Consider the following 22727-nt stretch of genomic DNA (forward strand, 5'->3'; position numbering starts at 1 on the left):
CTGCGACAGGAACCAGAGCCAGAACAAAGGTGCTGGTTTCCAGTAGCTGGAAATGGCCTTACTCAGACAACCACAACATTTGACAAACTGACCTTTTAGTAACTATGGGGTCTGGGTCTCTATTTACTGAACTTACTGTATGTGAGTTGTGCTGTGCTTGGGTAAAAGTGTGCTTAGGAAAGAGCTGTGTTTAAGGAGCTGGAATTGCTGTGGCCTGTCTGAAAGGAAAAGCACAATGTCCAGTTGCACAGGACCCAGTGTAGTTGTCTGGGGGAAACGTGAGATCTTTAAAGTCTATTTAATTTACCTCTCCATTGTTTTGAAGGGGAGATTTATCCTACTTGTATTTTCTAGTTGCTGAATACTGTTGTACAGGAAGTCTTTGCATCAGTACTGGTTGCAGCTAGAAGACAGGAGGAGCCACAAGCATCTAGTAAGTGCTGTGCAGTCTGGAGAGCCCTGCCCCAGGCTGGGGAGAACTAACCCCCTGTGATGGAGGAAGGGCTAAGGTCTCCAGATGGGAGGGGACAGGAAGGCAGCCTGCTGTGGTGTGCAAGGCTCTGCTGTCTGCTTCCTGCTGCAGTGCAGGGGATGTTTTGTCAGTGAGCTTCACAACAGGCTGTCAGGATGACCTGAAGGAATTGTCGGGAAGAACTGAAAGATGCCCATGGCCATGAGAGATCTGAGCCTTTTCTGTGCTCCCATCAGCGGGCACTTGGGCTGTGGCAAGATTGCTGAGCTGCAGGGACTAGTCTTGCCACCTGCTTTGTTTTTCTTCACCTTAACAGCTTGAATGCTTTTTGCTCTTTGTGGGTGCCCAACAAACATCTCCAATTTGCTCCAAATCCACATACTGAAAATAATGCTGCTTTTAATGCCTTAAATCACATTTTCAGTTAACTTTGTATTTCCCTGGCAATTCTCTGTTATGTCCCCAAAATGCTGCTTTGCTTGGCAGGTATGGTAAGTAGGTGTGGATATTGGCAGGTGAAACATGAGGGTGCTGTGATTTTGCTATATTTTCTTCTTCCCAGTCCTTGGAAGAAGCTGCTGTGGAAGGGTCATGCTGCTATTCTCACTCTACAGCTAAGAAACCACTCCCTGACCCACTTAGCTAAGCGTTAAAGCAGTCTCGGAGCCATACAGCCACAGTGAATCCTGGGGGCAAAGCAGAAGGGGAACAGCTGAAATCAGACACATCCCAAGCTCCAGTGGGACCAGTGGCGTGGAATCTGAGCATTACCTGTTTGCCAAGCATCTGCTCAGCCTGTGCACGTGTGTGCCAGTCCCTCTTCTGTACCAAGCCTGGAACCAGCATGCTGCTGTCCCCACACTGACTGCTCTGTCACTGAAGAGAGGGGTGAACACAAGAGCGAGACAAACTGGAGGTATGAATTCAGTTAAAGATCAGTTTATTTTCTTCAGCTTTCTTCACAGGAAACATCACAAAAGTGCTTTACAGAGTTTGATACCGTTCCTCTAACGTGGCACAAAAAGGGCAACAAGGGGTGTGTGCACTGCACAGTTTGAAGCTGTCATCTGCAGAAGCCATGCGAGGTAAACCAGGGTGAAAAAAATCTACTGCCAAAACAATGGAGTTCAGGTTTGGAACTTAAATTATAACTCTAAACTATATATATAAACATACAGGCACCATTAGGTTCCTGTGTTAAGTGTGGGGGCCACACAGGGATTCTCAGATCATATTGTACTCAACTTTGGCTCAAGCAGTTTCTGCTGTGCTCAGGGGGCTCCCAGCCACCCCTTTTCCCAACCAGATGGTATCATTTGTTCTTTTGCACTACAGTAAGCACTTAAATGGCTTTATCTTCATTTCTTCAGGTTCAGTCTGGTGCTGAAACATTCTGGTACACTGCTGAAAGCAAATTCAGTTTCCTGGTTTTACAGTTACAGAGACTATTCTTCAGTCATCTCTTCATTAAAAAAATAAAGGCTTTAGGCCAGACCCTGCTGTCCAGGTAAGCCAGTTTTGTTTGAGCTAGCATGTTACCAGTCATGCAACCCTACTCCTTCTCATAGTTGAACTGTGCTGTACTGTGACCAGTGCTTCCTGCCTTCATTTTGCTCTTTCCATGGGAATTAGGCTCATGTGTAGCCTTCCAGGGTCTAAGTTTAAATTCCCCATGGAGACCACATTTACTTGCTAAGCAGTTTTGTAACAGATGGAGTCATGTTTTGATGCTGGGAGCCCAGACTGAAGAAATACAGCATGATCAAGACTCCGTTTTTGCTTATAGAGCTTTCTAAATGGTAAATTTCTACAGTGGTGAATAATTCAGGCACCTGAGTAGAAATCTTTGGCATGGTAATAACGTAGGTGAACAAAATGAGGGAATGCTCTGGGGTGAAAATAGGTCAAATCAGGAGATTTTTGCTGGGCTTTGAGTTGTAGAAAAAAACCCAAAGCAACCAAAACCATCAGCAGAGCCAGTTGTCTAGAAAACCCTGTCATGCCAGTTCACAAAGCCAGTTTGCCTTCTACCTAATTCCCAGATTAAAGACAGTGCACAATCAGAGAACCAACTAGTCAGTCCTGAAGGTCACGGGGAGTAGATGACACAGTGAGGATTTACAGTGGCAAGACATGGCTTTGATGAGTGTAGCAGTAGAGAGGAGTCTTTCATACCCTGTCCCACACTAACAGCTCTCAGTTACTCCTGATCTGCTCTGTTCCCCCTCATCCCCGCAGAATCAACCGACACCTCAGCTCCAATTTGCCAGCTTTATAAACGCTAGCAGCCACAATTTCTTTTTGACAGAATAGTGGTAGTGGTGGAACAGAACACCGGACACTATTTGGATGAAAAATCCAAGGTATGTTCTTCATACTACCCATCTTTATTAGAACTGGACAGCAGCTGTTGTATATGATGCAGTATTCTGGTACTGAGACAGTGCAGCTCTCAAGAGGCAGGCTGTGCATTCCAACAGGCTTGAGTCTTCCCTCGTGACATCCCCTTTGTATTTATAAATACAACATTGCTGGTAAATGCAGTCAGCACTTAAGGACTTAACCTTCTTTACAGCTGTACCATCTTTAAAGTACAAGATGAGAATGTGAAGAGATGAAACAAACTACAAAGACTAAGCCTGTCATCCAGTGTTGCTGCACTCATCTCCATCTTAACTCCTGTAATCTAATTTCAAAGTCCAGTTAAACACTACAACAGGTATGTCCAACTAAGCGTGGCTGAGCCCAGCTGGTTGCTGTTCAGAGACCCAGTAATACATCTGCTTCAGTAATACATCTGCTTCATCTCTGCCACAAACATTGGAGCAGAATAACCCAGAAACTTAAAGCAAGTTTGCTATGGGGCTTGTTCATTGTGTTCCTTTCCAGCTGCTGTATTTAGACTTCAAGTGAGAAGATCTCAAATCAAGTTTTAATGGAACTGGCCTCATGTGACACAAATAACTCCACTGAAACCAATGAAGCTAAGCTCTGAGAGATCAAACTCAGACTGTTTTAACTGTTTCTCAATATATTTGTTCTTTTATCGGCCTGTTTTTACAGTTTGAATCATTTTGTTGGGGTTGTACATACTCTGAAAGAGGTACAGGGTAAGTGATTTGTTTTAATGGAAAAAAAGGAAGCTTGTGATGACATTTCAACAGCTTTCTGGAGGCAAATTACTTGAAATAAAGCAGTTTTAACTTGGTTACTTCAATGCTATAACTGAGCTAGGAAGAAAACTCAATACAGGAGACAAGAAATAGAACAGAAAAGATCAGGTTAAGTAAAAGTTGGTAGGAGTGTGCCATGCGCTAACCAGTGGTAGGGAGAGTGGGGTTATACGCATGAAACTGAAGACTGAAGTACATTGGATGGCAAAAGTCAATGCCCACAGGAAGTTGTTGGGTTTGTCAGCACTAGGAAAGGGGTGAGTGCCAAGGGATGCTAAATCCCTCTGTAAACTTGGCAATTCAGTGGTGAGAGAAAAGAAACCCAAGGCAGTGAACACTGGAAAGGCTTTAAACCGCTCATACATGCTCTGGTGGATTCTGAGTTAGCTGTGATCTTTCAAAGGGACGATCTAGGCATCACCATGGACAGCTTGATGAAGACATCTGCTCAATGTGTAGTTGCAGTCAAGAAAGCGAATAAGGTATTAGGCTGTATTAAAGACAGAATAATACGGAAAAACATTACAGCATGTATTTCTCTTAAAGAGAGCCTCAGTGAGTATTTGCTGTTTCATCAGCATCTTTAAAATTGACAGATTAGGAAAGTACAGGGAGGAAAGTGATAAGAGAATGGCAGAAGCAGCTCTTTGTAACTGGAAAGACATTAAGACCGAAGTCATTTGTTTATTAAAAGGGAAAAAGGATAGATGATCTACATCTTTAAAGTAATTCTCTTCCCCACCATATAGCAGGATATTTACCTCAGTCATTTTAAGCCACCTTCAACTCTCTTGACCTCAATGTCACTCATCATCACTAAGTATTCCGAAAAGCTCCCTGTGTTATTCTTTAATGCTTGTAATTCAGCTACTTCAACACTTCCTCTGAAGCAACTGCACTAGTCTGCTGAAATTTAGCAGTGATCATTTCTGACAGAGCATTGTCATGGCTGATGCAGAGGAACAACTGTCTTAGAGGTGCTGCAGTGAGAAAAACATCAGGAAAAGAAAACAGCTGCCAGGCCTCACCTCTGGCCAGTCCCACCAGAGCTGCAGTCTGTTTGCATGCATGCCACCATCATGTTCTCTGCTTCTCCAGTGAAGGCCCACTGTGAAAGCTGAGCAATGAGCCTTGATCTCACCATTACAGCAGACAAGGGCCTGTAGTATTCCTAACAATCATTTCGTCATGTTCCTTCAGTTGCAGTTAACTGATAAACAGGAGGTAAGCAGATAGGGTAATCACCACTTCTGTATCTATATGCCTTTCTCTCCTGCCTTCCCCTCAGCTCTGCCTTCTGAGTATTTCTTTATCCCTTTGACAGAGGCCTCCCCATGGGCAACTGTGTCCTTCTGTTTTATTTCCTCATCTATTTCCTAATTTTTTTTTCCTCCACAGCCTGCCTCAATCCAAGACTTTAAAAGTTAAGATTACTCTCTCCCCTATTTCCATTGTACTTGCATGCTACTTCAACATGGGAAAGGATAAAGAGCAGGACAAAGGTGTGTTTACAGTGAAAGAAGAAAACTACTTTCCTATCACAAAACACCACTTAGTACCCTGACACAAATACATACTTCCAACAGTGAACATTTCTAGTTCACATAATTGGAATCAACTTTAAACCAGCCACATTATAAGAGATGGCTATCCACTGTGAACAAGGATTTTCAGACATGGGGTTTACAACATAGAGCAAAATTGATTTCATGTATTCCACATAAAACCCAAAAAGCCTTGTATTAATATACCATTTGTGTTGCACAGAGAATTAGAGATGAAATACCATTTAGATGGAGTGCTCAGCCCAAACCTTTTCCTTACCCATCCATACTAAAATAAGTGTACTTACATAATACGTAGTTAGAATGCATTTTACATTCTGTAGAAATAAGCCTTTCCCAAAGTAGTATTAAAATACTGTAATGAAAGCCAATATAAAGATCCTCTAATGAAGGTTTTTAGTCCTCTGCTGCACCTTCCAGCAGTCCCAGCCCTTGACAAGGAGCAGCTTTGGCCTCACAACACCCCTGTGAGGTAGGTGGCTGGGGTTTTTTGGTACAGCTGGGGAAACTGAGGCAAAGGGAACCTAAACTGCTTGAAGTTAACACAGCAGGTCAGTGGAAAACCAAGGTCAAATCCCACTCTCCTGGGTCCATGCTCTTGCTACAAAATGGGCTGCTTTTCAGCGCATGCAGTCATTTTAGACAATCTTTTCCATTCTGGTATTCCAGCTGAACTCCTTGTTCTGGTGATTCATTAACATTGTTAATTAACATTTCCAATAGTTGTATTCTGGCATAGCAGCCCCTGAACTTCATCAGCCTTGCTGTACCAGCATACATTCTAAGTTACTGAACACAAGCCTATGGTATACGTACCATTAGAAGATGCTTCACAATAGAAGAAAATGTCTTCACAGCAATTTGAATCAGCATTCCAGCTTTTTATCACGCAGAAGCAAGAAAGTTTTCTTAAATATGAAACAAGTTTTTTCCTAAGAAGATTGCTGAGCTATCTTGGAATTTGTCCTTTCTCTGTTCTCTCCACAGGCAACCGGTTAAACAGCTTTGGACCAATGCAAAACTCTACCTTCTCTCTGGACAGGTATTCCCAATCCTTTTCTTTAAAGGGAAAAAAGAAAATGGGATGGTTTCCTTAAGTACTAAACTCCACATTGCCTCATTTCAAGTCAGATGGATCTGTCACTTGTGAAAGCAGCACTTCTACTCAACCACTTACACTCCACTCCCTGCGCCCCAGGCTATTCATCTAATACTATCCTTTAGGAAAACCCCCTTCCAAATCCCTCTCTTACCTCCTGTTATATTTGCATAATTTCCAATCTCCCTTATTTAAAAAGAATAAAGATCTCTTCCTTCCTGTTCAGTTTCACTTCAAACAGAACATGGTAGAACGTGGTGCTTTAGAAGCCGAACTTTAGGTCCATGATCGTTATAACTTATCCAAATCAGTATTAGACTCCTGAGCTGTTTTCTGCTGCCGTTTCTTCTTCCATCATTTGAAGCAGGTTCTTGTATGAACCTGGACGCAGACAAGCCACCCTTTAAACTTTTTCTTCAGAACTCCTTAGCAAATACCCATCAGATTTCCTCCCCCTTTGTTATGTACCTAATTCATCTCTGAAATGTAAATGCCTGTTATTTTGGTTACATTCCCCAAAAAAGGCCAAATTTGCCCTCAAAATCAATTTGTGAAATTAAAAGCTGAAAGCAGAGAGGGGACAATTTGGGAACTCAGTTACAGCCAGGTGCTGAAACCTAGATTGTGGCTATTCAGAAAGATTGTGAAGTACTCGAGGTGGTTTTGATATATTTAGTTTCTTGGGCCTCTGATACAAATTGGTCATGTAAAACAGGAGGTATTCATTTCTCTGACCATGTCAGTATTGGACAGAATAATGTATTAATACCTTGTAACTAAGCACCCTTTAAGTACATGAAGCTGTATTAATCTAAAAATGAATCATCTGCTCAAGTTAGTTACGGTATTTGACAGAAAACCCCAAGCAAGTTTAAAACTACTCAACCAGGCTGAACTTAGACAGGAAAACAACCTCAGCAAGTATTGCAAAAGCTCAGATAAGCAAACTCCAAGATGTGCAGCCCTATCACGTTTATATGGTGTTTACCTGACCTAAACAGCATGTTGTGGTGAAAGAGTTTCCAAGAGCCAGCACATGCAGACACCAAAACACTGGTGTCAGGTCCGTAACAGTCTGTACCATTAACAATTCAGCTATTCCCAGGTTTTGCAAGAGAGTTACTTTGGACATGACTGGTAAAGGTAACTAGAGAGACAAAACTGAAGGAGCAGGAGACGTTCGCTTTTTGTTGTCAATTCTTCTTCATTTGTGAGTAAGATTAAACATGGCACAGCTAAACCAGGGGCAGCAGGGGTCAAAACTAATCCTCTTCTATGTTTATCATCACTTCAAGGAAATACAGATGCCAGATTCCTACAGCAGGCATTTGGGAAGTCCAACTTTATTAAAAATGATCTAGTTTTTGGCATTTTAACATTCCTTAAATACAGACTGCATTCACAAATCCCAACTGTTCCTTTCCCTTTAGGTACTGGACGTTTAAATGTTTTACCAGCAGGTCGATAACTTCACAGCTGTATTTTCATTTCATGTCAGAGACTAAGTAAAATGGAACCCTGAAGTTGGAAACTAACAACTAAGCCACCACAAAAGCATGTTACAGGTTCGGAAGCAGCACACAACAGCATTTTACTGACTGGTACCAAGAATCTCATTTCTACAATCCTTCATTTATGGAATGAGCCTTCAAGAAGCATTCTGAAGGAATGACACGGACGGTCTCAGCGTGCCTCGAATGGATGCAACAACAAACCAGGTAAAGTTGGACTTCAGAGTCTTAAAAGCATACTGAGCTTCCACAGAGGGACGACTTCCAAGATTTCGGGCATGCAGAACAATTCGTTGTTACAGGAAGATACTGACAACTGGTTTTTTGCTAGTTCGTGGCAGCGATATTTAACATGAGAAACAGTTTTCAATAGTTTAACATTCTGTGCTATGGAAATTGCTGCGTTTTCTTTCTTTTCCTTGATGCCTCCAGAAAGAACCTGGAATGAAATGCTTAAGAAAAGCCTCCCAGAGTTAACAGCTCTAGTTACCAGTAGCTGATGGACTCTGGTGGCAGCACCCATCCAAGAGGTTTTATGGGGTTATTTCATTCTTTGATTTAGCAGAGCTGCTTTCAAGTGAAAAGCAAATCAAAGCTTCATTCACACTCAATTCACAATCTCAACCCAGTCATATAGGGTGGGAATAAGAAGACACTCTGACAGGAAGCAGCTAAACTTCTCTGTACAAACAGAAGTCATATTAGAATCCACTGCTATAAGCTCTTACACACAGCCCACCTGACCATAAGGCTGACTACCCACTCCATGGCCTGTCCTTTAAGAGATCCAAATGCTCTGTGTCTCCTCAGCTGTCATAAGCTAGAACTAAAGGTAAAGATTCATTAGACTCCAGACTCCGTATTTCCATTTTATTTGATTTGAAACTGTTACAGGGTTTTCTTGAACTGCCAGAATTCATGCCCAACACCTCAAAGATGGTACAATGGACAGTCTCATCTACCCTTCATGCAGTAGACTAAAACTCAGTTCACTGGTGATCCCAATCCCTTTAGAGCATCAAGAAAAGTGTTTTAAGCTTTCATGTCTCTACCACATCAAGCAACGTGTCCATTTACCATGAATTCCACAGAAATCTCTAGTGACAAATCAACAGTTTTGCTGGCAACAACGTATTTTCAAGGAAAATACATGGCTCAGAGTCCAAGGTATTGGTACAAGTCTTTCTGTGAGGTTTTGTTTCCAAATGAACTCTCAAACGTTAAGGATAGTCTCTTGAGCCCTCTTTAATAGCAGCTTCTAGCAGAAGTTTTAGAGACAGGTAACTCTGCAAGGGCAAGGCCAGTTTTAGTCTGTGCACAAAAGACTTAGGTGAAGCCCCAGCCCCACTGAAGTCAACAGCAAAATTCCCATTGGCCTCAGAGAAGCAGATTTAAAGCAAGTCAGCAGTTAGTCAAAGGAAACGCAGTGAGGCGATTCCTGCACTAACCTCATCTTCTGCACATACACACAACTACCACACGAGCCAACAAGTTTTGTTTTGTTCCCTGGTTTTTCTTGCCATTGGCAACTCCTATAGATGTTGGGTCTAGTTTTTGGCATTTACTCTGAGAAACCTCAACACTGGAGCATGCCACTATTTTACTTCATTTTGCTTCTGGTATAAGAATTCAGAGAAGAGAAAAGCAGTTACAGCAGGACACTTTTGGTACTTGACAGGTTTGGTTCATCAAATCAGTGTTGGGGGCAGTGTCCTATATTCTTAGTGTATCAGTGCCATTTTGCCTACTTCCACTCAAATCAGAGATGAAAATAACTTGAAGAAGTCACTGCCTTCCATTAGTACTAAACTTCCCAACTTTGAATAAACAGCATTTGAGTTTTACATAGAGGATTTCTGCCTCAAAAAGCCTGCATGCTTCACAGAAGTAGCCAAACAAATAAGGCTTACCAGCTCTAGTTATCCCTCTGCATACTACATTATTCTGGTTATCAAGTAACCATTATCTTTCAGCAAACGAGTCACTCTTTAATAGAGGAGAAGTTTTTATCTAGTACCACTACTGCCACATATCTCATTTTCAAAAGTCAAATTCTTTACTTAAAAGAGTCTGGATACCTCTGTGTAAAAAAAACTCTTAATGCTGTAGGGTAGGAAAGACAAACCTCATGACAAAAGCCAAAATAAACCCTATTTCACTACAACATCTCATCATTACTTAAATATACTGTGATTTGATATCAGAAACAAGGCAGGCATTTGTTTGTGGAGAACAGGAAAAATAAGAATGCTTCAACAGACAACTGTGAAAATGGCTAATGCAAACAAACCATTCAAACCCATTGTTCCTCCAATCTGATAGTGAGTTTTAATTTGTTTTGCAGTTACTTCAGTACAGCTATCTAAAAAGGTAAATAAACTACAGCTCTGTTATACTTGGGTAGCATGAGTGGTATTGGTACGCTCCAGAAGTCTCTAGTAGGCTATGGCTACAACATGACAGGATTCCTCAGAAGGGGAACAGAATACGTTTGTCATTTAAGGTCACTTAAATCTTTGTTATAGCAAATTGGAACCAAATGGCTGACTTCTGCAGGATTTCTGACAGGAATCCAGTAGAGCTGGTTTCAAGTTTCAGATGGCCACTAAAACAGCTGTAACCTTCTCTTCCAGAAGTTGTGATCCACATGGTGTCCACAATGAGTGCAGCAAGTCTGAGGTAGTCAACCTTTACGAAGGCTCAGTATCTGAACATAAAAAGATTTTGAAATGACCACTGGCTGAAGGTATCTTTCTGAGCAATTAAAGAACACTGATGACTCTTGTTCAATCATTTACATTTAATCTGCCCCATTTCCAATGGAGAAGTTGTAACATATTATGCTTCCATAGTGGAGGAGAACCAAGCACTTACATCAAAAGTAGTCTGCACTTGCTGCAGTAGATCCAGCAGAAATAAGGTGGCATGTTCATCATAGCCGTTAGCTGTAGTTTAGTTACCTTAGTAGAAGGGTTACCAAAAAAGCATTCCTTAATTGTAATGTGTATGCAGCTCTACTGATCCCCAAGCACAGCATACTGGTTGTCTAGCTGAAGTTTAAGTGCCTGGTTTTTTGAGACCTCATCCCTACCTCTAGTTTTGTGTTTTACTACTTCAAAGCTCTTCTCCATTTCTTTATCCCTAAGGGAAAATAAATGTAATCAGTAAATATCTTATCACTAGCTTGTGAATTGTGAATTTCTAGTCTACTTCCACCCCAGCCCAACAAAACCATTATGAACACAGAACACTTAAGGTTTAAAGTTTTAACATAACAGCCAAGCATTCCCAAGCAAATCTTGAAAAACCTTATCTCCAGAATAAGCTCATCACCCACTACAATTCAGATCACATTCCAAGTTTCAGTATTAACATTCTCAAAGTAACTTTCAGTGCATTTATGAAAAATAGGTTTTAGAAGGCAGAAGTCTATCTCTAGAATGCTCACTCAGAATTTCCTCTTAGCTCAATCTGCACCCTTCAAACCCTAAAAGAGCAATGACAGCACAGCTCATTTGCCAAGCAGACAAAGCCACACAAAAAAAAAAAAAAGGAAAAAAGAAAACAAACCCAAAAAATCCCAGAAGAAACAGAGAACCCAAGTGAATTATGTACTGGCCTAACTATATCTTCTGTAGGGAATAAGGCTGTGAAAAGATGAAGACTCTAAAGCAGGGTGAGACTCCAAGTCTTCAGCACCACAAAAAAAATTACCCTTCAGCAAACTGTGGGAGCTCATCATTGTAACCCAAAGTTCCAACAGCAGGTTTATTGATTTATATTGGTACTAAATCGCATTCCTCCATTTAAGAAGGAATCTAATTCATCTTCACATCTCTAATGAGAAGGCAGTGTCCTCGAGCCATCCTACTCATGCCTACTGATGGTAGTAACACAGAGCCTCACTGTGGCTAGTATCTCAGGGAACCAGATGCTATCATTGCTACAGCAATATTCTGCTTCAGGAAAACCCTTCAGCAAGTCAAAGATAAGGTAACGGGCAGTCTTGTTTGGCTACTTCACTGAGCTGTGTCCTATGAAAATTATTTCACGGGAAGCCCTTCCTAGAGTTGGAAAATCCTGTTTCCCATAAATAACTTCTTAGTTATTTCTTTCCTCTCTTGAAAGATTCAGGCTTAAGCTATAAACCGAAGCAAGACCTTAGAGAAGGCAGTTAAAATGCATCTCATAGGGATGTACTTACTTTCGACTGTCTACAAGCTTGGCGGTGGACTGCAGTGATGGGAACTGCGTATCACTATAGATTTCTGGTGGTCCTTGCTGTGCTCTCCGTGGCCTGCCACCCTCCCGGGCACCAGGAGGCCTGTACACACCACCAGTCTGAACTGGCTCGGGGGCTTCTGTAACTGGGTATAAGAATAAGATTTAGACAAAAGAAGTTTGCGTTCATATCTGGAAAACACCACCAAAAAAAACCAAAACGCAAATGATAAAGAGAAAAGAATCTTACAGGTACGTTTTCTGCACTTTTAAAAAGCTCTGGAAGCAAGTATTTCAGACATTTAAACTGATTTAAACTATATTTAGTAGTCAAATTAAAATGTGGCTTCAGTGTATTGCTTCACAAAGTTCAAGGAACGAAAAGCAATGATGAGGACTTCATGTTTCTTATCTGCTATTTATTAGCAGCTTATATTTAAAACTAGAGATGTAAACACGTAATTAGGTATTTGCTGAATCTTACTTCAAGCACCTCTCCAGATCCAGAAGAGAATTCCCAAATAGTTCATATTTACTGTAACAATCTACAATGAAGTAATTAATTAATTTGATCTCTTTGCTTGTACAAACAAGAGAAAGCACAGCAGCCCACTTTGCAATGAGTTTCTCCATGGAAGAGAACAGTCTGAACTCAGATCACATCTAAGTAATTTATCTCCACTGAAGTCCTATCCCAGTTAAAGAATCAATTTCACAATGTCATGCTCTCTGTGCCCTAGAGCAGATTTGAAATGCATCCTACCAACCATAGAACCCTACTCAAGAACTGCCATCTACACAGCAGATATTTGCTGAACATCCACTTGATTGTCAAAGCAGTATTTCTGGATCAACAGAAATGCTTCTAACAGGTATTTTGCAGATAGCAAAGCAGAGAGATCGCCTTCAGCCAAAACCAAAAACCCTTCCACTTGTGTTTTCTTAAAGTACCTGACAGTGCTATCAATTCAGTTCCTCAGATCCCTTTACAAGAAAACTTCACTTCCTAGTATGTCAACCAAGCCACTAGTTTGTTAAAATATGCCTGAATAGGAACTGTTCCATGAGCTCTACTCTGAGGAGCTTCATTCCACCCGATATGCTTCTGGTTAGAGAAGGCAACAACTCTGAGTTAAATTTACCAACTGGTTCGACGACAGGTGCCGGCGCAGGAGCTGACTTGTTCCAAGGACCAGATGATCTGTCTACACCACCACCACCAGTCTCCTCCCAGTGGTCACCGTGGTCTTCTCTTTTTTCACTTTCATCATCATCTTTTTCATCTTCTTTTTCACTAAAAAAGAGCAATGATAAGTAGCCTTTTACACACAGGTTTAAGACTCACCAAAGGCTATACAATCACCAGAAACAAGACTTCACAGCTACAGCACTGAAGATACTGGATTTAACCAGACTCCATTAGTCCTGTAACCACTGCACTGGTACTTCCACCTGAACAGCTTTGGTACACTGCTACATAACTTGGCAAGTGAGAAGGAAAAAAGTTCCTAAAGAAGAATTCAAACTGTACTAAGTGACCCTAATAAACTGATTTCTTATTTTGTGCTTCAAGTTACTTAACAAGACAATCGTGCGTTTGGAAACGAGGAGAAGCTAAGGAAGGAAAGGGCTACAAGTCCTGCTTTCATAAAATGCTTTACTCAAGAGGAAGAAAAAGTGGAAAAATATAGTGACAGAAAGCAAGTCCTGAGCTCCCCCTCCCTGTAACCACTACTGAGAAACATTCCTATTGCCCATACCAAGACAATCTACAAACTAAGTCAGTGCTGTCTGGTTGGGTTTTTAAAAGAGGGAATCAAAAAAACCACAGACAGAATTACTCCAGTTTTTAAAGAGAAATATTCCAAAAAAGCCCGACTCTATTTTATTTAGACAATTCTGTTTTGCACAGAAATAGTCAAAAGACTCCAAATAAGCTGCTAAACAAAGCTGCTACAGAAAGCTGTGTGGTGGTGTAATGGGACAGAGGTACAGGGGGAGGCTATTGAAAAACCAAAGCCACTCATGTGCATCGCAGCACCAAAGTGGGAATACAGAAGTTATAACACGCTCATCATGACTGGATAAGTTTTCTGCATAAGTAATCAAGGAACAGTTAAAAATATCTTTAATTTCTTACAATTAAATGGCCTTTTATTGTCGAAACACAGTAACAATCACAGTAAGCTGGACCAAGAGCCTAAACACATTACTCTCCTATTTTAAACTCCAGTCAAAAGCAGATGCCTACAGGCTAGCCAGAGCAGAGCAAGCGCACAAATCCCACTCCCACCACAGACTCCGTGGCTTATTTTCAGCAAAGAGATCTCCAGAGCTGGATAATTTATAACCTCCAGTAGGTTGCTCTTCCATTTACTTCTCCACTCTTCCCTTGAACCTACTGAGTAGCTATAAAATCCTCTGGCAGAAGCTTCCATGTGCCTGAGGATGTGCCACAGCACCAAAAGCATCCGGAATGCAAACAGTACGAAGAGGCAGTGAAGCAGCAGCCCAGTTGTCACTTGTCTATTCAGACATGTGATTAGCCACTTCAATGGCATGGCATAGGATGGGGTTTTTTGACATAAAAATGAAATGGCTCAGGAATTCACTCCCCAAACTGAGATGCTGAATGGATTGAGTCAGCTACCCTTACAGCAGTCCAATGATTCAGTGGGAATTACTGCCTTGCACTCCTCCCTCAGAAAAATTCCTATTTCACTATCTTTACAGAGGGCAAGGTAAGCATTTGTAATAAAAATCTGAACCCCAGACAAACCTGGAGAATCCACAGAGATACAGATAATAAAGAGAACATTATCAGAGAACAGTCAAACCTCAGCAAACTTCTGCACTAAAAGAAATATTTCAAACCTCTGTTTAACTGGACTCCCTGGAGGCAGCTCTGAAGAACATAGTTTTTAGGCACAGCTAATGATTATACTGGAGAGAAGAATTAACAAAAATAGTAGTACCTTATTTGCATGGACTGAACTCTAAGACCACTATAATCAATTTCTTCCTTTTGCTCAAACTCCTTCCAATCATCTTCTTCCTATAAGAAGAGAGAAATACAAGTTAGATTCTTTACACTGAGAGTAGAAGACTGTAGCTAAGATAATAAAAAGAAAACTAAGGGTGAAGGTGCAATTCCATGGGAAACCGATCTATGTGCACCACTGCCAACTGGGAAAGAATTCCACTCCCTCCTCCCCTAACTGACCATATGTGATGCACTTGTGAGCTGACTAACTCACTGCCACAGCTAAGAGATGCCCCAGCAAAAACAGTTGTTCAAGTGATAGAAAACCAAATCATGTCAGTAAAAATCCAGTTGAAAGTCAAAGGGCAGCACAGAACCAGGAAAATATATGGGCAAGACCTCTCCCTTTACTTTACACAGAAGGTAAGCTTCTGTGACAGCCTGAATGCACACAAGGCTTTAGATTTACTTTTCCATCATTTATTTCATGAGCCAAACATTAAAGGGCATTTGGAACAGCTTACAGTGGATTTATGACAAAGATTAATACTGGTACATTTAACTTTTTTACATTCACAACCACATTTACAGCCTTTCTTGGCTTTTTAATAGTGTTTTTAGAATAGTAAAAAGGTCAGCTTCAAATCCCACAGCAATCTGAGCACACAAAACTAGTGGAATATAAGTCTCTGGAGAGCCCCACTTTAAGGTTTTAAAACAGGATTTTGATTACGTGTTTGGAGAAATCAATTTTGTCCTATTGTGTAATCAGCAGATTCTGGGGATAAGGTAGGCCAGAAATGGACCAAAAAAGCAGGCCTCCCATGTTTCTAGTCACATCTTTAAGACACACACACTCCGCCTAATTAAAGTTACTCGGCTTTAACTTTAACGTAATTCCTACACTGTACATGAAATGCAGTTTTATTACTTCAAATATGAAGACCCAGCAAGCAACGGCCGCCAATGGCATGGCCCCCTTCAGCTGGGAATACAGCTTCTTTTAAGAGCCCTGTCCTAGGATCTTTACATTATCAACTCTAGCAGGAAAACTTTGACCTGCTTTAAAGTAACAGCAGAAGCAGAAAATGACCTGATGTATTGCACCGTCTGCTGAAGATCCAGTCTTTTGGAAGAGCCTGAGCCTACAGCTCTAAAATCTCTTGGATTTCTTATATCCCCATCTCCATGGAAACATCACTGTTTCCAAACGTACCTTCACATATAATGATCTTAGTCTCTATTTCAAGTACAAGCTTCAATCAAAACCACGTATTATTTTACAAGCAACTGAGCAGCTAAAGAGTATCCCTGACCTTGGTCTACTTAGGGAGCTACTGCTGGTGTCAAGCTCCGCAAGTTAAAGAACACTGAGAAATATCAGTGTTCCTTAAATTGTTTAAAATACACAGCATGGCCAGTTGTAAGGCACTAACTCAACTATGAGCACTCAAGCTTCTCTCGCATTCCCGTCGCTTCACTCTAATTCGGTACAAAAAGGACTAATGACTGACAATACAACCCTTGCTGGCAATGGAGAAGGCAATGAGCTCGGCGTACTTTGCCTGCAGAGCCGGGGCACCGTATCACCGATGTCCATAGGCCACAAACCCAGGTGGCCTACAGCCGTCACCTAATCCAAACCTCCAGTTCCGGCCGTTACCACGCGTCGAGGCCCAGAAACCTGGGCGGGTTGGGTAGGACCGAAGCCGGAGACCGGGAACCGGCCACCCCACCCTCTTCCCCCCCTGGCCAGCGGATACGAGGCCGAGAGCTCCGCCAGGCCCCATCGGCCCCGGGCGCCCGCATGGCCGGGCGGCGCCGCGCCGCGGGCCGGGCACTGCGGCGCCCCCTGCCGGCGGGAGGAAGCCGTGACCCTTCCCCCACCGCCGCCCCGACGGCGCAGCCCCGCTCCCGCCCGCACCTTGGTCGTAGTCTTGGCGGAGCCGGCGTTGGAGGCTGCGGCCCCGGAACCGCTGCCGTCAGCCGGGCGGGTTCCTCCGGCCGCCCCCGAAGCGCTAGAGGCGGCGTTGGAGGCGGCGGCGGCCCCTCGGCTGCTCTTCTCCTTCCGCTTCTTCTTGTCCCGCTTGGCGAAGAAGTCGTCGAGGCTCCTCTCCTCGGTCTGCGCCATGGCGGCGGCTCCCAGCGGCGAGGCTAGAGAGACTGTGGGGGAAGGAGGGCGCAGCGGCGGCCAAGGCCAACAGGCGAGCCCGGCACGGCAGCAGCTGGCAGGCCCGGCGGGACGAGCCGCCGCGCTCCACGCTGGTGGCCGCCGCCTGACACGGCCCGAAGGAGGGGGTGGCGGTGGGGGCGGCCCTCTGAGGGGAACGGGGTGGGGCCTCCGGGCTGCGCCCCCCTCCCGCGCATGCGCTGCAGAGCTCCGGCCAATGAGGTTGCGGGGAAGGACGCGCCCGCCGGCCAGTCAGAAGTCTCCGGGGGGCGAGTAGTGACGTCACGACGTGAGGATTGCGTGACGGGCCGGCAGGCGGTGGCGCGGGTAGGGATTGGCTGGGCCGAGCCGGGAGGGAGGGGTGGGGCGGGGCGTGCCCCCGGCGGCCGTTAGCTCGAGCCGGTCAGGCCTACCTGTGAGGGGAGCTGAGCCGGGGGATGCGGCTGAGGTGGCATGGGATGAGATGAGATGAGATGAGATGAGATGAGATGAGATGAGATGAGATGGGATCGGATGGGATCGGATCGGATCGGATCGGATCGGATCACATCACATCACATCACATCACATCACCAGTCACCGTCGGGAGACCAATGGCTGAGGTGCTAGAGGGGGCTGCTGCAGCGGCCCCTGCGGTCCGCCGGTCCTACCGGCTGGGTTTGTGCCCCGCTCTCCACGCTTGAGGGGAAACGGCGTTTTCTCCTAGCGTGCGCTGAGGTGACTAGCCCAGAAGGGGCCGTGCACCGTTGTAAAGGGTGCAAGGGAGTAATTGCACTTTCATCTTGTAAATGCAGAGTGGGTCCGTCTTGATGCGGTTAAGTGAGTAAGACTTGACACACCGCCCTGTCTGGGATGTCCTGATGTGTCGGTGCGAGATTCCCTGACTCATAGTGAATCCTCGGGAATGGCTGGGGCAAAACAAAGCTAACCGTGGGTGTCTGCAGATGGTCACTGCGTGCTGCAGTGACCTTGAGATCTGGAGAGGGGAAAAACGGTGTTTAAAAGGTTCACCGTGGCTTTAAAATGCGTTGTCAAGAGTTTTGAGGCAGAACGTGTTGGAAAACGGAGTGTTAGGAGTCATAGTTGCATGAGACATTGTTTCTGATGACTCGCTTTGGTCAGCCCTCAGGAGGAGATAAGTGTTCCTGGTGCTAAAGCATGAGCCCAGACGAAAGCTACCTCTCAAATAAGCACTGGTTTGTATTATGGGAATATAAAAGTAAGCATGTTTGTATTCGCAATACAGGATCATTTCATGCTTTGTGACTTCTTCACTTGAAATCGTTACGTATGTGTGTATATATTAGCATATAAAAAGTTTTTCTGAATTTTGGGGAGTGTTTGACTGTCTCTGTGTCCATGAAAATACTGTTATATAGTGTTTTCCATTCATATTCCTGGGCTTACTTGAAAAAAAGAGAGAAGGTGCAGCTGTCCTATTGCAGGCACTCTTTGTGAAGGGGTTGTTAACTGTAACTGAATTGTAGTTGATGATTCTGTGTTTGGGAGATTGGTTACAATCCTCTTTATGTCTGTCATGCTGTGTTCTCCCTGTATTTCTCTACCGCCACTGTGCACTTACAGGGGTTGACTTCACACAGAGCAGGCCCTAAGAACTAAAATGTGCAAGTGTGACAGTCATCTGGTAACACCAAAGATGTGATCAGTGACACCTATTTGTGACAGGAGTAACTACTGAAGTAGAGAGCAAATTTGGGAGGTAAGTTTCATTTCCTGTGCCTCCTTGGTGCACCCAGGCTCCCCTCCTACTGCTGCCCCCTTTGGTTGCTAGAAGGTCACGGGAAGATGTGACAGGACAGTTAGATGTGGAGGAATGTTTGCATTGCCTTCCTTTGCGTTTGTACTCCATTGCTTGCGCAGGAAGCTGTAAGGCTGGAATGACCAACTCTGGATTAGAAGCTGTCAGGAGCAGAGTACCAAGAAACATTTCAGCTGTTAAATCTGGAACAGACTCAGTGGAAATCACAGAAAATAGCAACATTTTAGGCCTTGGAAGGCTTAGGTCCAGATTTAAAGGCATGTCTTAGCTGGCACTTTGAAGGAAGCATTAGTTACACAGTTCTGCTGGGATTTGCCTCCCACCTCTAGTTTATTTATGTAAAATTGAGGAAACGTGCTGGTGCACACCATTTGTATGCAGTTTTTCTGTGAATTCATCATGTTAGCCTTTATGGGTAAGGTTGTTGTGTAAAATGTTAGATGCAGGGAAAAGAAAAGGTCAGTATTTCTGCTTTCCTCACTCAAATGTAATGATCTTCAATACAAGCGCGGAGGACATTTGGCTGAAGGATGACTCACACCCATGGACTGGCAGAAGTCATGCTCATAATGCAAGGAATATATGCAGATTGCCACATTGCTGTGACAGGAGCATGAGCTCAGAGACAGCTTTCTCCTGCAGTGTGTATCACTGACCTGTATGAGCAACCTTTGCCAAGACACTGCTCTAAATGCAGAGGCTCAGGTACAGGTTTACCTGGAGGACTCTGCCTCCTCCGCCTTGCTGCAGCGTGCCTGTTGTGGCACAAGGAGGTGCCTTGCCTCCACCCTGTAGCTGAGTCTTGCAATGATGCTGTTCCTTGTGCATCCTGTTGCATTTTACAAAGACAGGGATGAAGTGCTGCTCCCTGTAGGGGAAGTGATGCAGCAGCCACTGTTCACATGGAGAGACTAAAGCGCGCTGTGGGTGATGCAGGAGTTAGGAGCAGACTTCCATTTCCAGTCACCCAGTGTTTTGTCTTGCCCTTACTTCTTCACACCCAATTATTTCCACCCTGTGACATGAAGGTGATAGCACTGCAAATGGCTTTGACATTTGCAGAGCACAAGCAGAACAATTCATCTGATAGCACTTAACAGATGCCTGCTTAAGGAAACTGGAGAAGGTGCCCTTAGGCACTGGGCAGCCTGCAGAAGGGTTCAGGTGGGCCCTTGTTGCAGCGTGAGCCCTGGTTCTTCTGAGGAGCTTAACCTTCCAGTCAGCTTCGGGATGCTAAGAGTTCACTGTGTTTCAGAAGGGAGAAGTGTTGCTGTGCCCCTTTCTCCACCAGTAGGTGCCATCTGAAAGCAGGCAGTGATAGAAGCAGTGCGTGGTGTTCTGTTGAAGTATTAAATTTTGCACAATGCCAGCTCGAAGTCACCTTAAAAATAATTTTTTAGGCATAGAACCAGTATGCTATTGCTTATGCTAAACTGAAAACACTAGGCTGGTAGGCTAGAGTACCAGTTCCTGGCTGGGATGCTGCTCACTTAGTGTGAAATCTGAAATGAAGCATGAGCTAGCATTGAGCTCGTACCCTCTGCTTCCCCTGAGGGTGCAGCAGTGTCTGTTCCAGCTGTGGCACAGAAGAAGCTGTGCCTGGGCGAAGAGGAGAATAAAGTACACGTATGGTTTGACAGTACAGCAAATCCAGCTGAGTGACTAAGTAGCACCAAGGGGGTGGCTGTGCTTTACAGTCCTGACTAGTCTCTCCCCCCAATCCAGCCCTGTACTGGTGCATGTCTGAACCTGTGTTGGCCTGGTTCGGGGAACTGAGTGGCAGGAAGGTTTCCCTGCATTTTGCAAGGCTAATTTTCTGCTGGGTTTGCTTCCTGAACTGTCTCCTGAGATGGTGGGTGTTGGTGCAAACACAGGACAGTGTGATGGGAACACGTAAAAAGTGAGGGGGGGTATAAATGTCCTTTTGTGCAGCAGCTGGCTGTTAGATTGTATTGTCTACCGCATCTTGAGTCTTTGTAACAGCAAATACCACAAATCCCTCCATGGGAGTATAGGTGTGATAGTTACTGCAGTAGGAGCTAATCAAATGTGATTCCTGGTTCTGGTTTTCTTAGGAAAACCAACTGGAAACATTCATGTGTATTTAATACAGCAGCTGCTAGACTACAGGGTAAAGGTAAATCACTTTATGAACCTTAGCACTGACAAATAGTTGTGAAAGCCTTTAGCCTCTCATGTTTTCAGTTTCCTGTCTGACACAGTGAGGACTGTTAATGCTTGGCTAGCATTCAGGCTGGCAAGACATGCTGGAGGGGCTGTGTAGGTAGCTAGTGTCAACCTGTATGAAAGTAGAGATTTCTTCACAAAAACTTTAGCACTTCCCATGAAAGCACTTTGTTTTCAAAAGGCCAGATATGTTACATTTGACTTCTGATAACTAATCACAAAAATAATCTTTTCAGTTGCTTTTGGTCTTTGCTCGGGATAGAGAGAAAAGCTGTTGGAAATTCATTATTTCTGCTTAGGTGCTCTCTCCTTTTCCAGCCACTTCCCTGGAATACCTTGATAATTTTGCAATAAACTATTTTCATTCCACTGAATAAACATCTTGGTAGGAATCTAATTGAATTTTAATGAAATATGCTGGATTGTTTGAACCTACGATCCAAGTTGTTTTGGAACAAGCACTTGGAATGGCAGGTAAGAAACTCAAAAGAAATCCTTCTTATCATATCACAGTGTGATTGTGGACTCATAATTTCACCAGGTTTATCTCTGTTGGTGACATTTATAAAGAACAGCTTCTCAGTGGGATAGCTAGCAGGTTTTTTTCATACCTGCAGCATCACCAGAAAATAACAAAGAGGTCTGACTCCAGATTGCATGGTTTTACGCTATAGATTTGATTATTTATAGAAGCTGCTGTCTCTAATTTCAGCACGAGACAGAAAGGAAACCTGAAAACCTAACGGGGGGTGCTATGAAGAAATACACAGGTAATGTGTAAATTCCCTCTTCTTTCTCAAATCATAGAGAAACTGCTCTCTCCTATGTGTCAGGAAGGAGGAGGAGGTTATGTTTCACTAATGTCCAGAAGTGAATATAACTAGACAGCATCCAGTGAACAACCCAAGGGTCTGTGTCATCTCATCTTTGGGTACCACCTTTTGTGTCTGTTTTCTCTCATCATCACTATTCTTGATGGAGTCTCAGCTTGGTAACTTCTGTACTGATATGTAAGTAGTTATCACTGCGTGCATACTGCAAGGGAAAATAAAGGGAATCTGCCATCATCAGCCTTTCTTTTTTTGGTTGTTGTTAGGTAATCTCTTAATCCAGTGAATCAGGGGATTTTTTCATCACAATCTTGCAGGTGGTACATGCCAAATGGCCTTTTTTGCAGAGATTAAGGTATTGTTTGTCAAGTAATCGTATCAGGAAGGATTTTCCATGTGTGGGGAAATGGGCAAGGGAAGGCATGCCAATACTTGTGTGCTGATTCCCGTTACTCACTGGTGGGTCAAGTGTAGTGGATTTGGAGTGTATTTGGTTTCATCAGTCATTAAAAACTAAATAGCTTTGTTAGCTAGTGTTTCAATTGAAGATCAAAATGTCTACAGACCACCTCTCATACATGCTGTGTGGCATTATGTTCTCTAATACATGCCATTTCTCACTAGTCTTTGAGTCCACATAATGAACTATGTTGTCACCCTGTGTGACTGTTAATATTGTAAAGTAATATTGTAAAGTCCTAATCCCACAAACATGTATGTTTAGCTTCCCATGCAG

The 22727-nt window shown here is 43.5% G+C and overlaps 2 protein-coding genes across 16 annotated transcripts in view; one reads left to right on the top strand and one right to left on the bottom strand.

The window, feature by feature from the left end:
- Positions 1-8890, top strand: part of TOPBP1 (DNA topoisomerase II binding protein 1) — a gene marked incomplete at its 5' end in the record, with an annotated part of 33075 nt that extends 24185 nt beyond the window's left edge. For 3 of the 12 annotated variants that reach the window (XM_080610584.1, XM_080610586.1, XM_080610587.1), the window contains 3 exons: positions 355-433; positions 1035-1388; positions 1843-8890. The remainder of the gene's footprint in view (positions 1-354; positions 434-1034; positions 1389-1842) is intronic. The other 9 variants (XM_080610595.1, XM_080610596.1, XM_080610585.1 and 6 more) reach the window with 9 other exon arrangements.
- CDV3 (CDV3 homolog) lies at positions 1390-17363 on the bottom strand. 4 transcript variants are annotated; one of them, XR_013956256.1, is made up of 6 exons: positions 16949-17361; positions 15017-15096; positions 13184-13335; positions 12025-12187; positions 10695-10780; positions 1390-10527 (listed from the first exon to the last, which is right to left on the bottom strand). XR_013956256.1 is itself a non-coding variant. In XM_080610599.1 (5 exons), exons 1-5 carry the CDS (start codon positions 17153-17155, stop codon positions 10521-10523), a joined length of 609 nt encoding a protein of 202 aa, XP_080466725.1. In that variant the 5' UTR covers positions 17156-17359; the 3' UTR covers positions 1390-10520. The 4 variants fall into 4 exon arrangements, 2 of the variants coding, with proteins under 2 accessions (XP_080466725.1, XP_080466724.1); XR_013956257.1 differs by lacking the exon at positions 10695-10780 and having other exon boundaries at positions 1390-4135; positions 4407-10527; positions 16949-17359; XM_080610599.1 differs by lacking the exon at positions 10695-10780 and having other exon boundaries at positions 16949-17359.
- Positions 17364-22727: the final 5364 nt, after the last annotated feature.

Source organism: Psittacula echo, assembly GCF_963264785.1.
Source record: "Psittacula echo genome assembly, chromosome: 2".
In the NCBI taxonomy this organism is placed as follows: Eukaryota; Metazoa; Chordata; class Aves; order Psittaciformes; family Psittacidae; genus Psittacula; species Psittacula echo.

Excerpts from the sequence above, each read along its gene's own strand:
- CDV3 (XM_080610598.1), bottom strand. The coding sequence starts at position 17,155 with ATGGCGCAGACCGAGGAGAGGAGCCTCGACGACTTCTTCGCCAAGCGG. Across the intron at positions 15,097-16,948 it reads CCGCCAAGACTACGACCAAG|GAAGAAGATGATTGGAAGGA; the intron begins GTGCGGGCGGGA and ends CTCTTCTTATAG. Across the intron at positions 10,962-12,024 it reads AAGCTTGTAGACAGTCGAAA|GGATAAAGAAATGGAGAAGA; the intron begins GTAAGTACATCC and ends ATTTTCCCTTAG.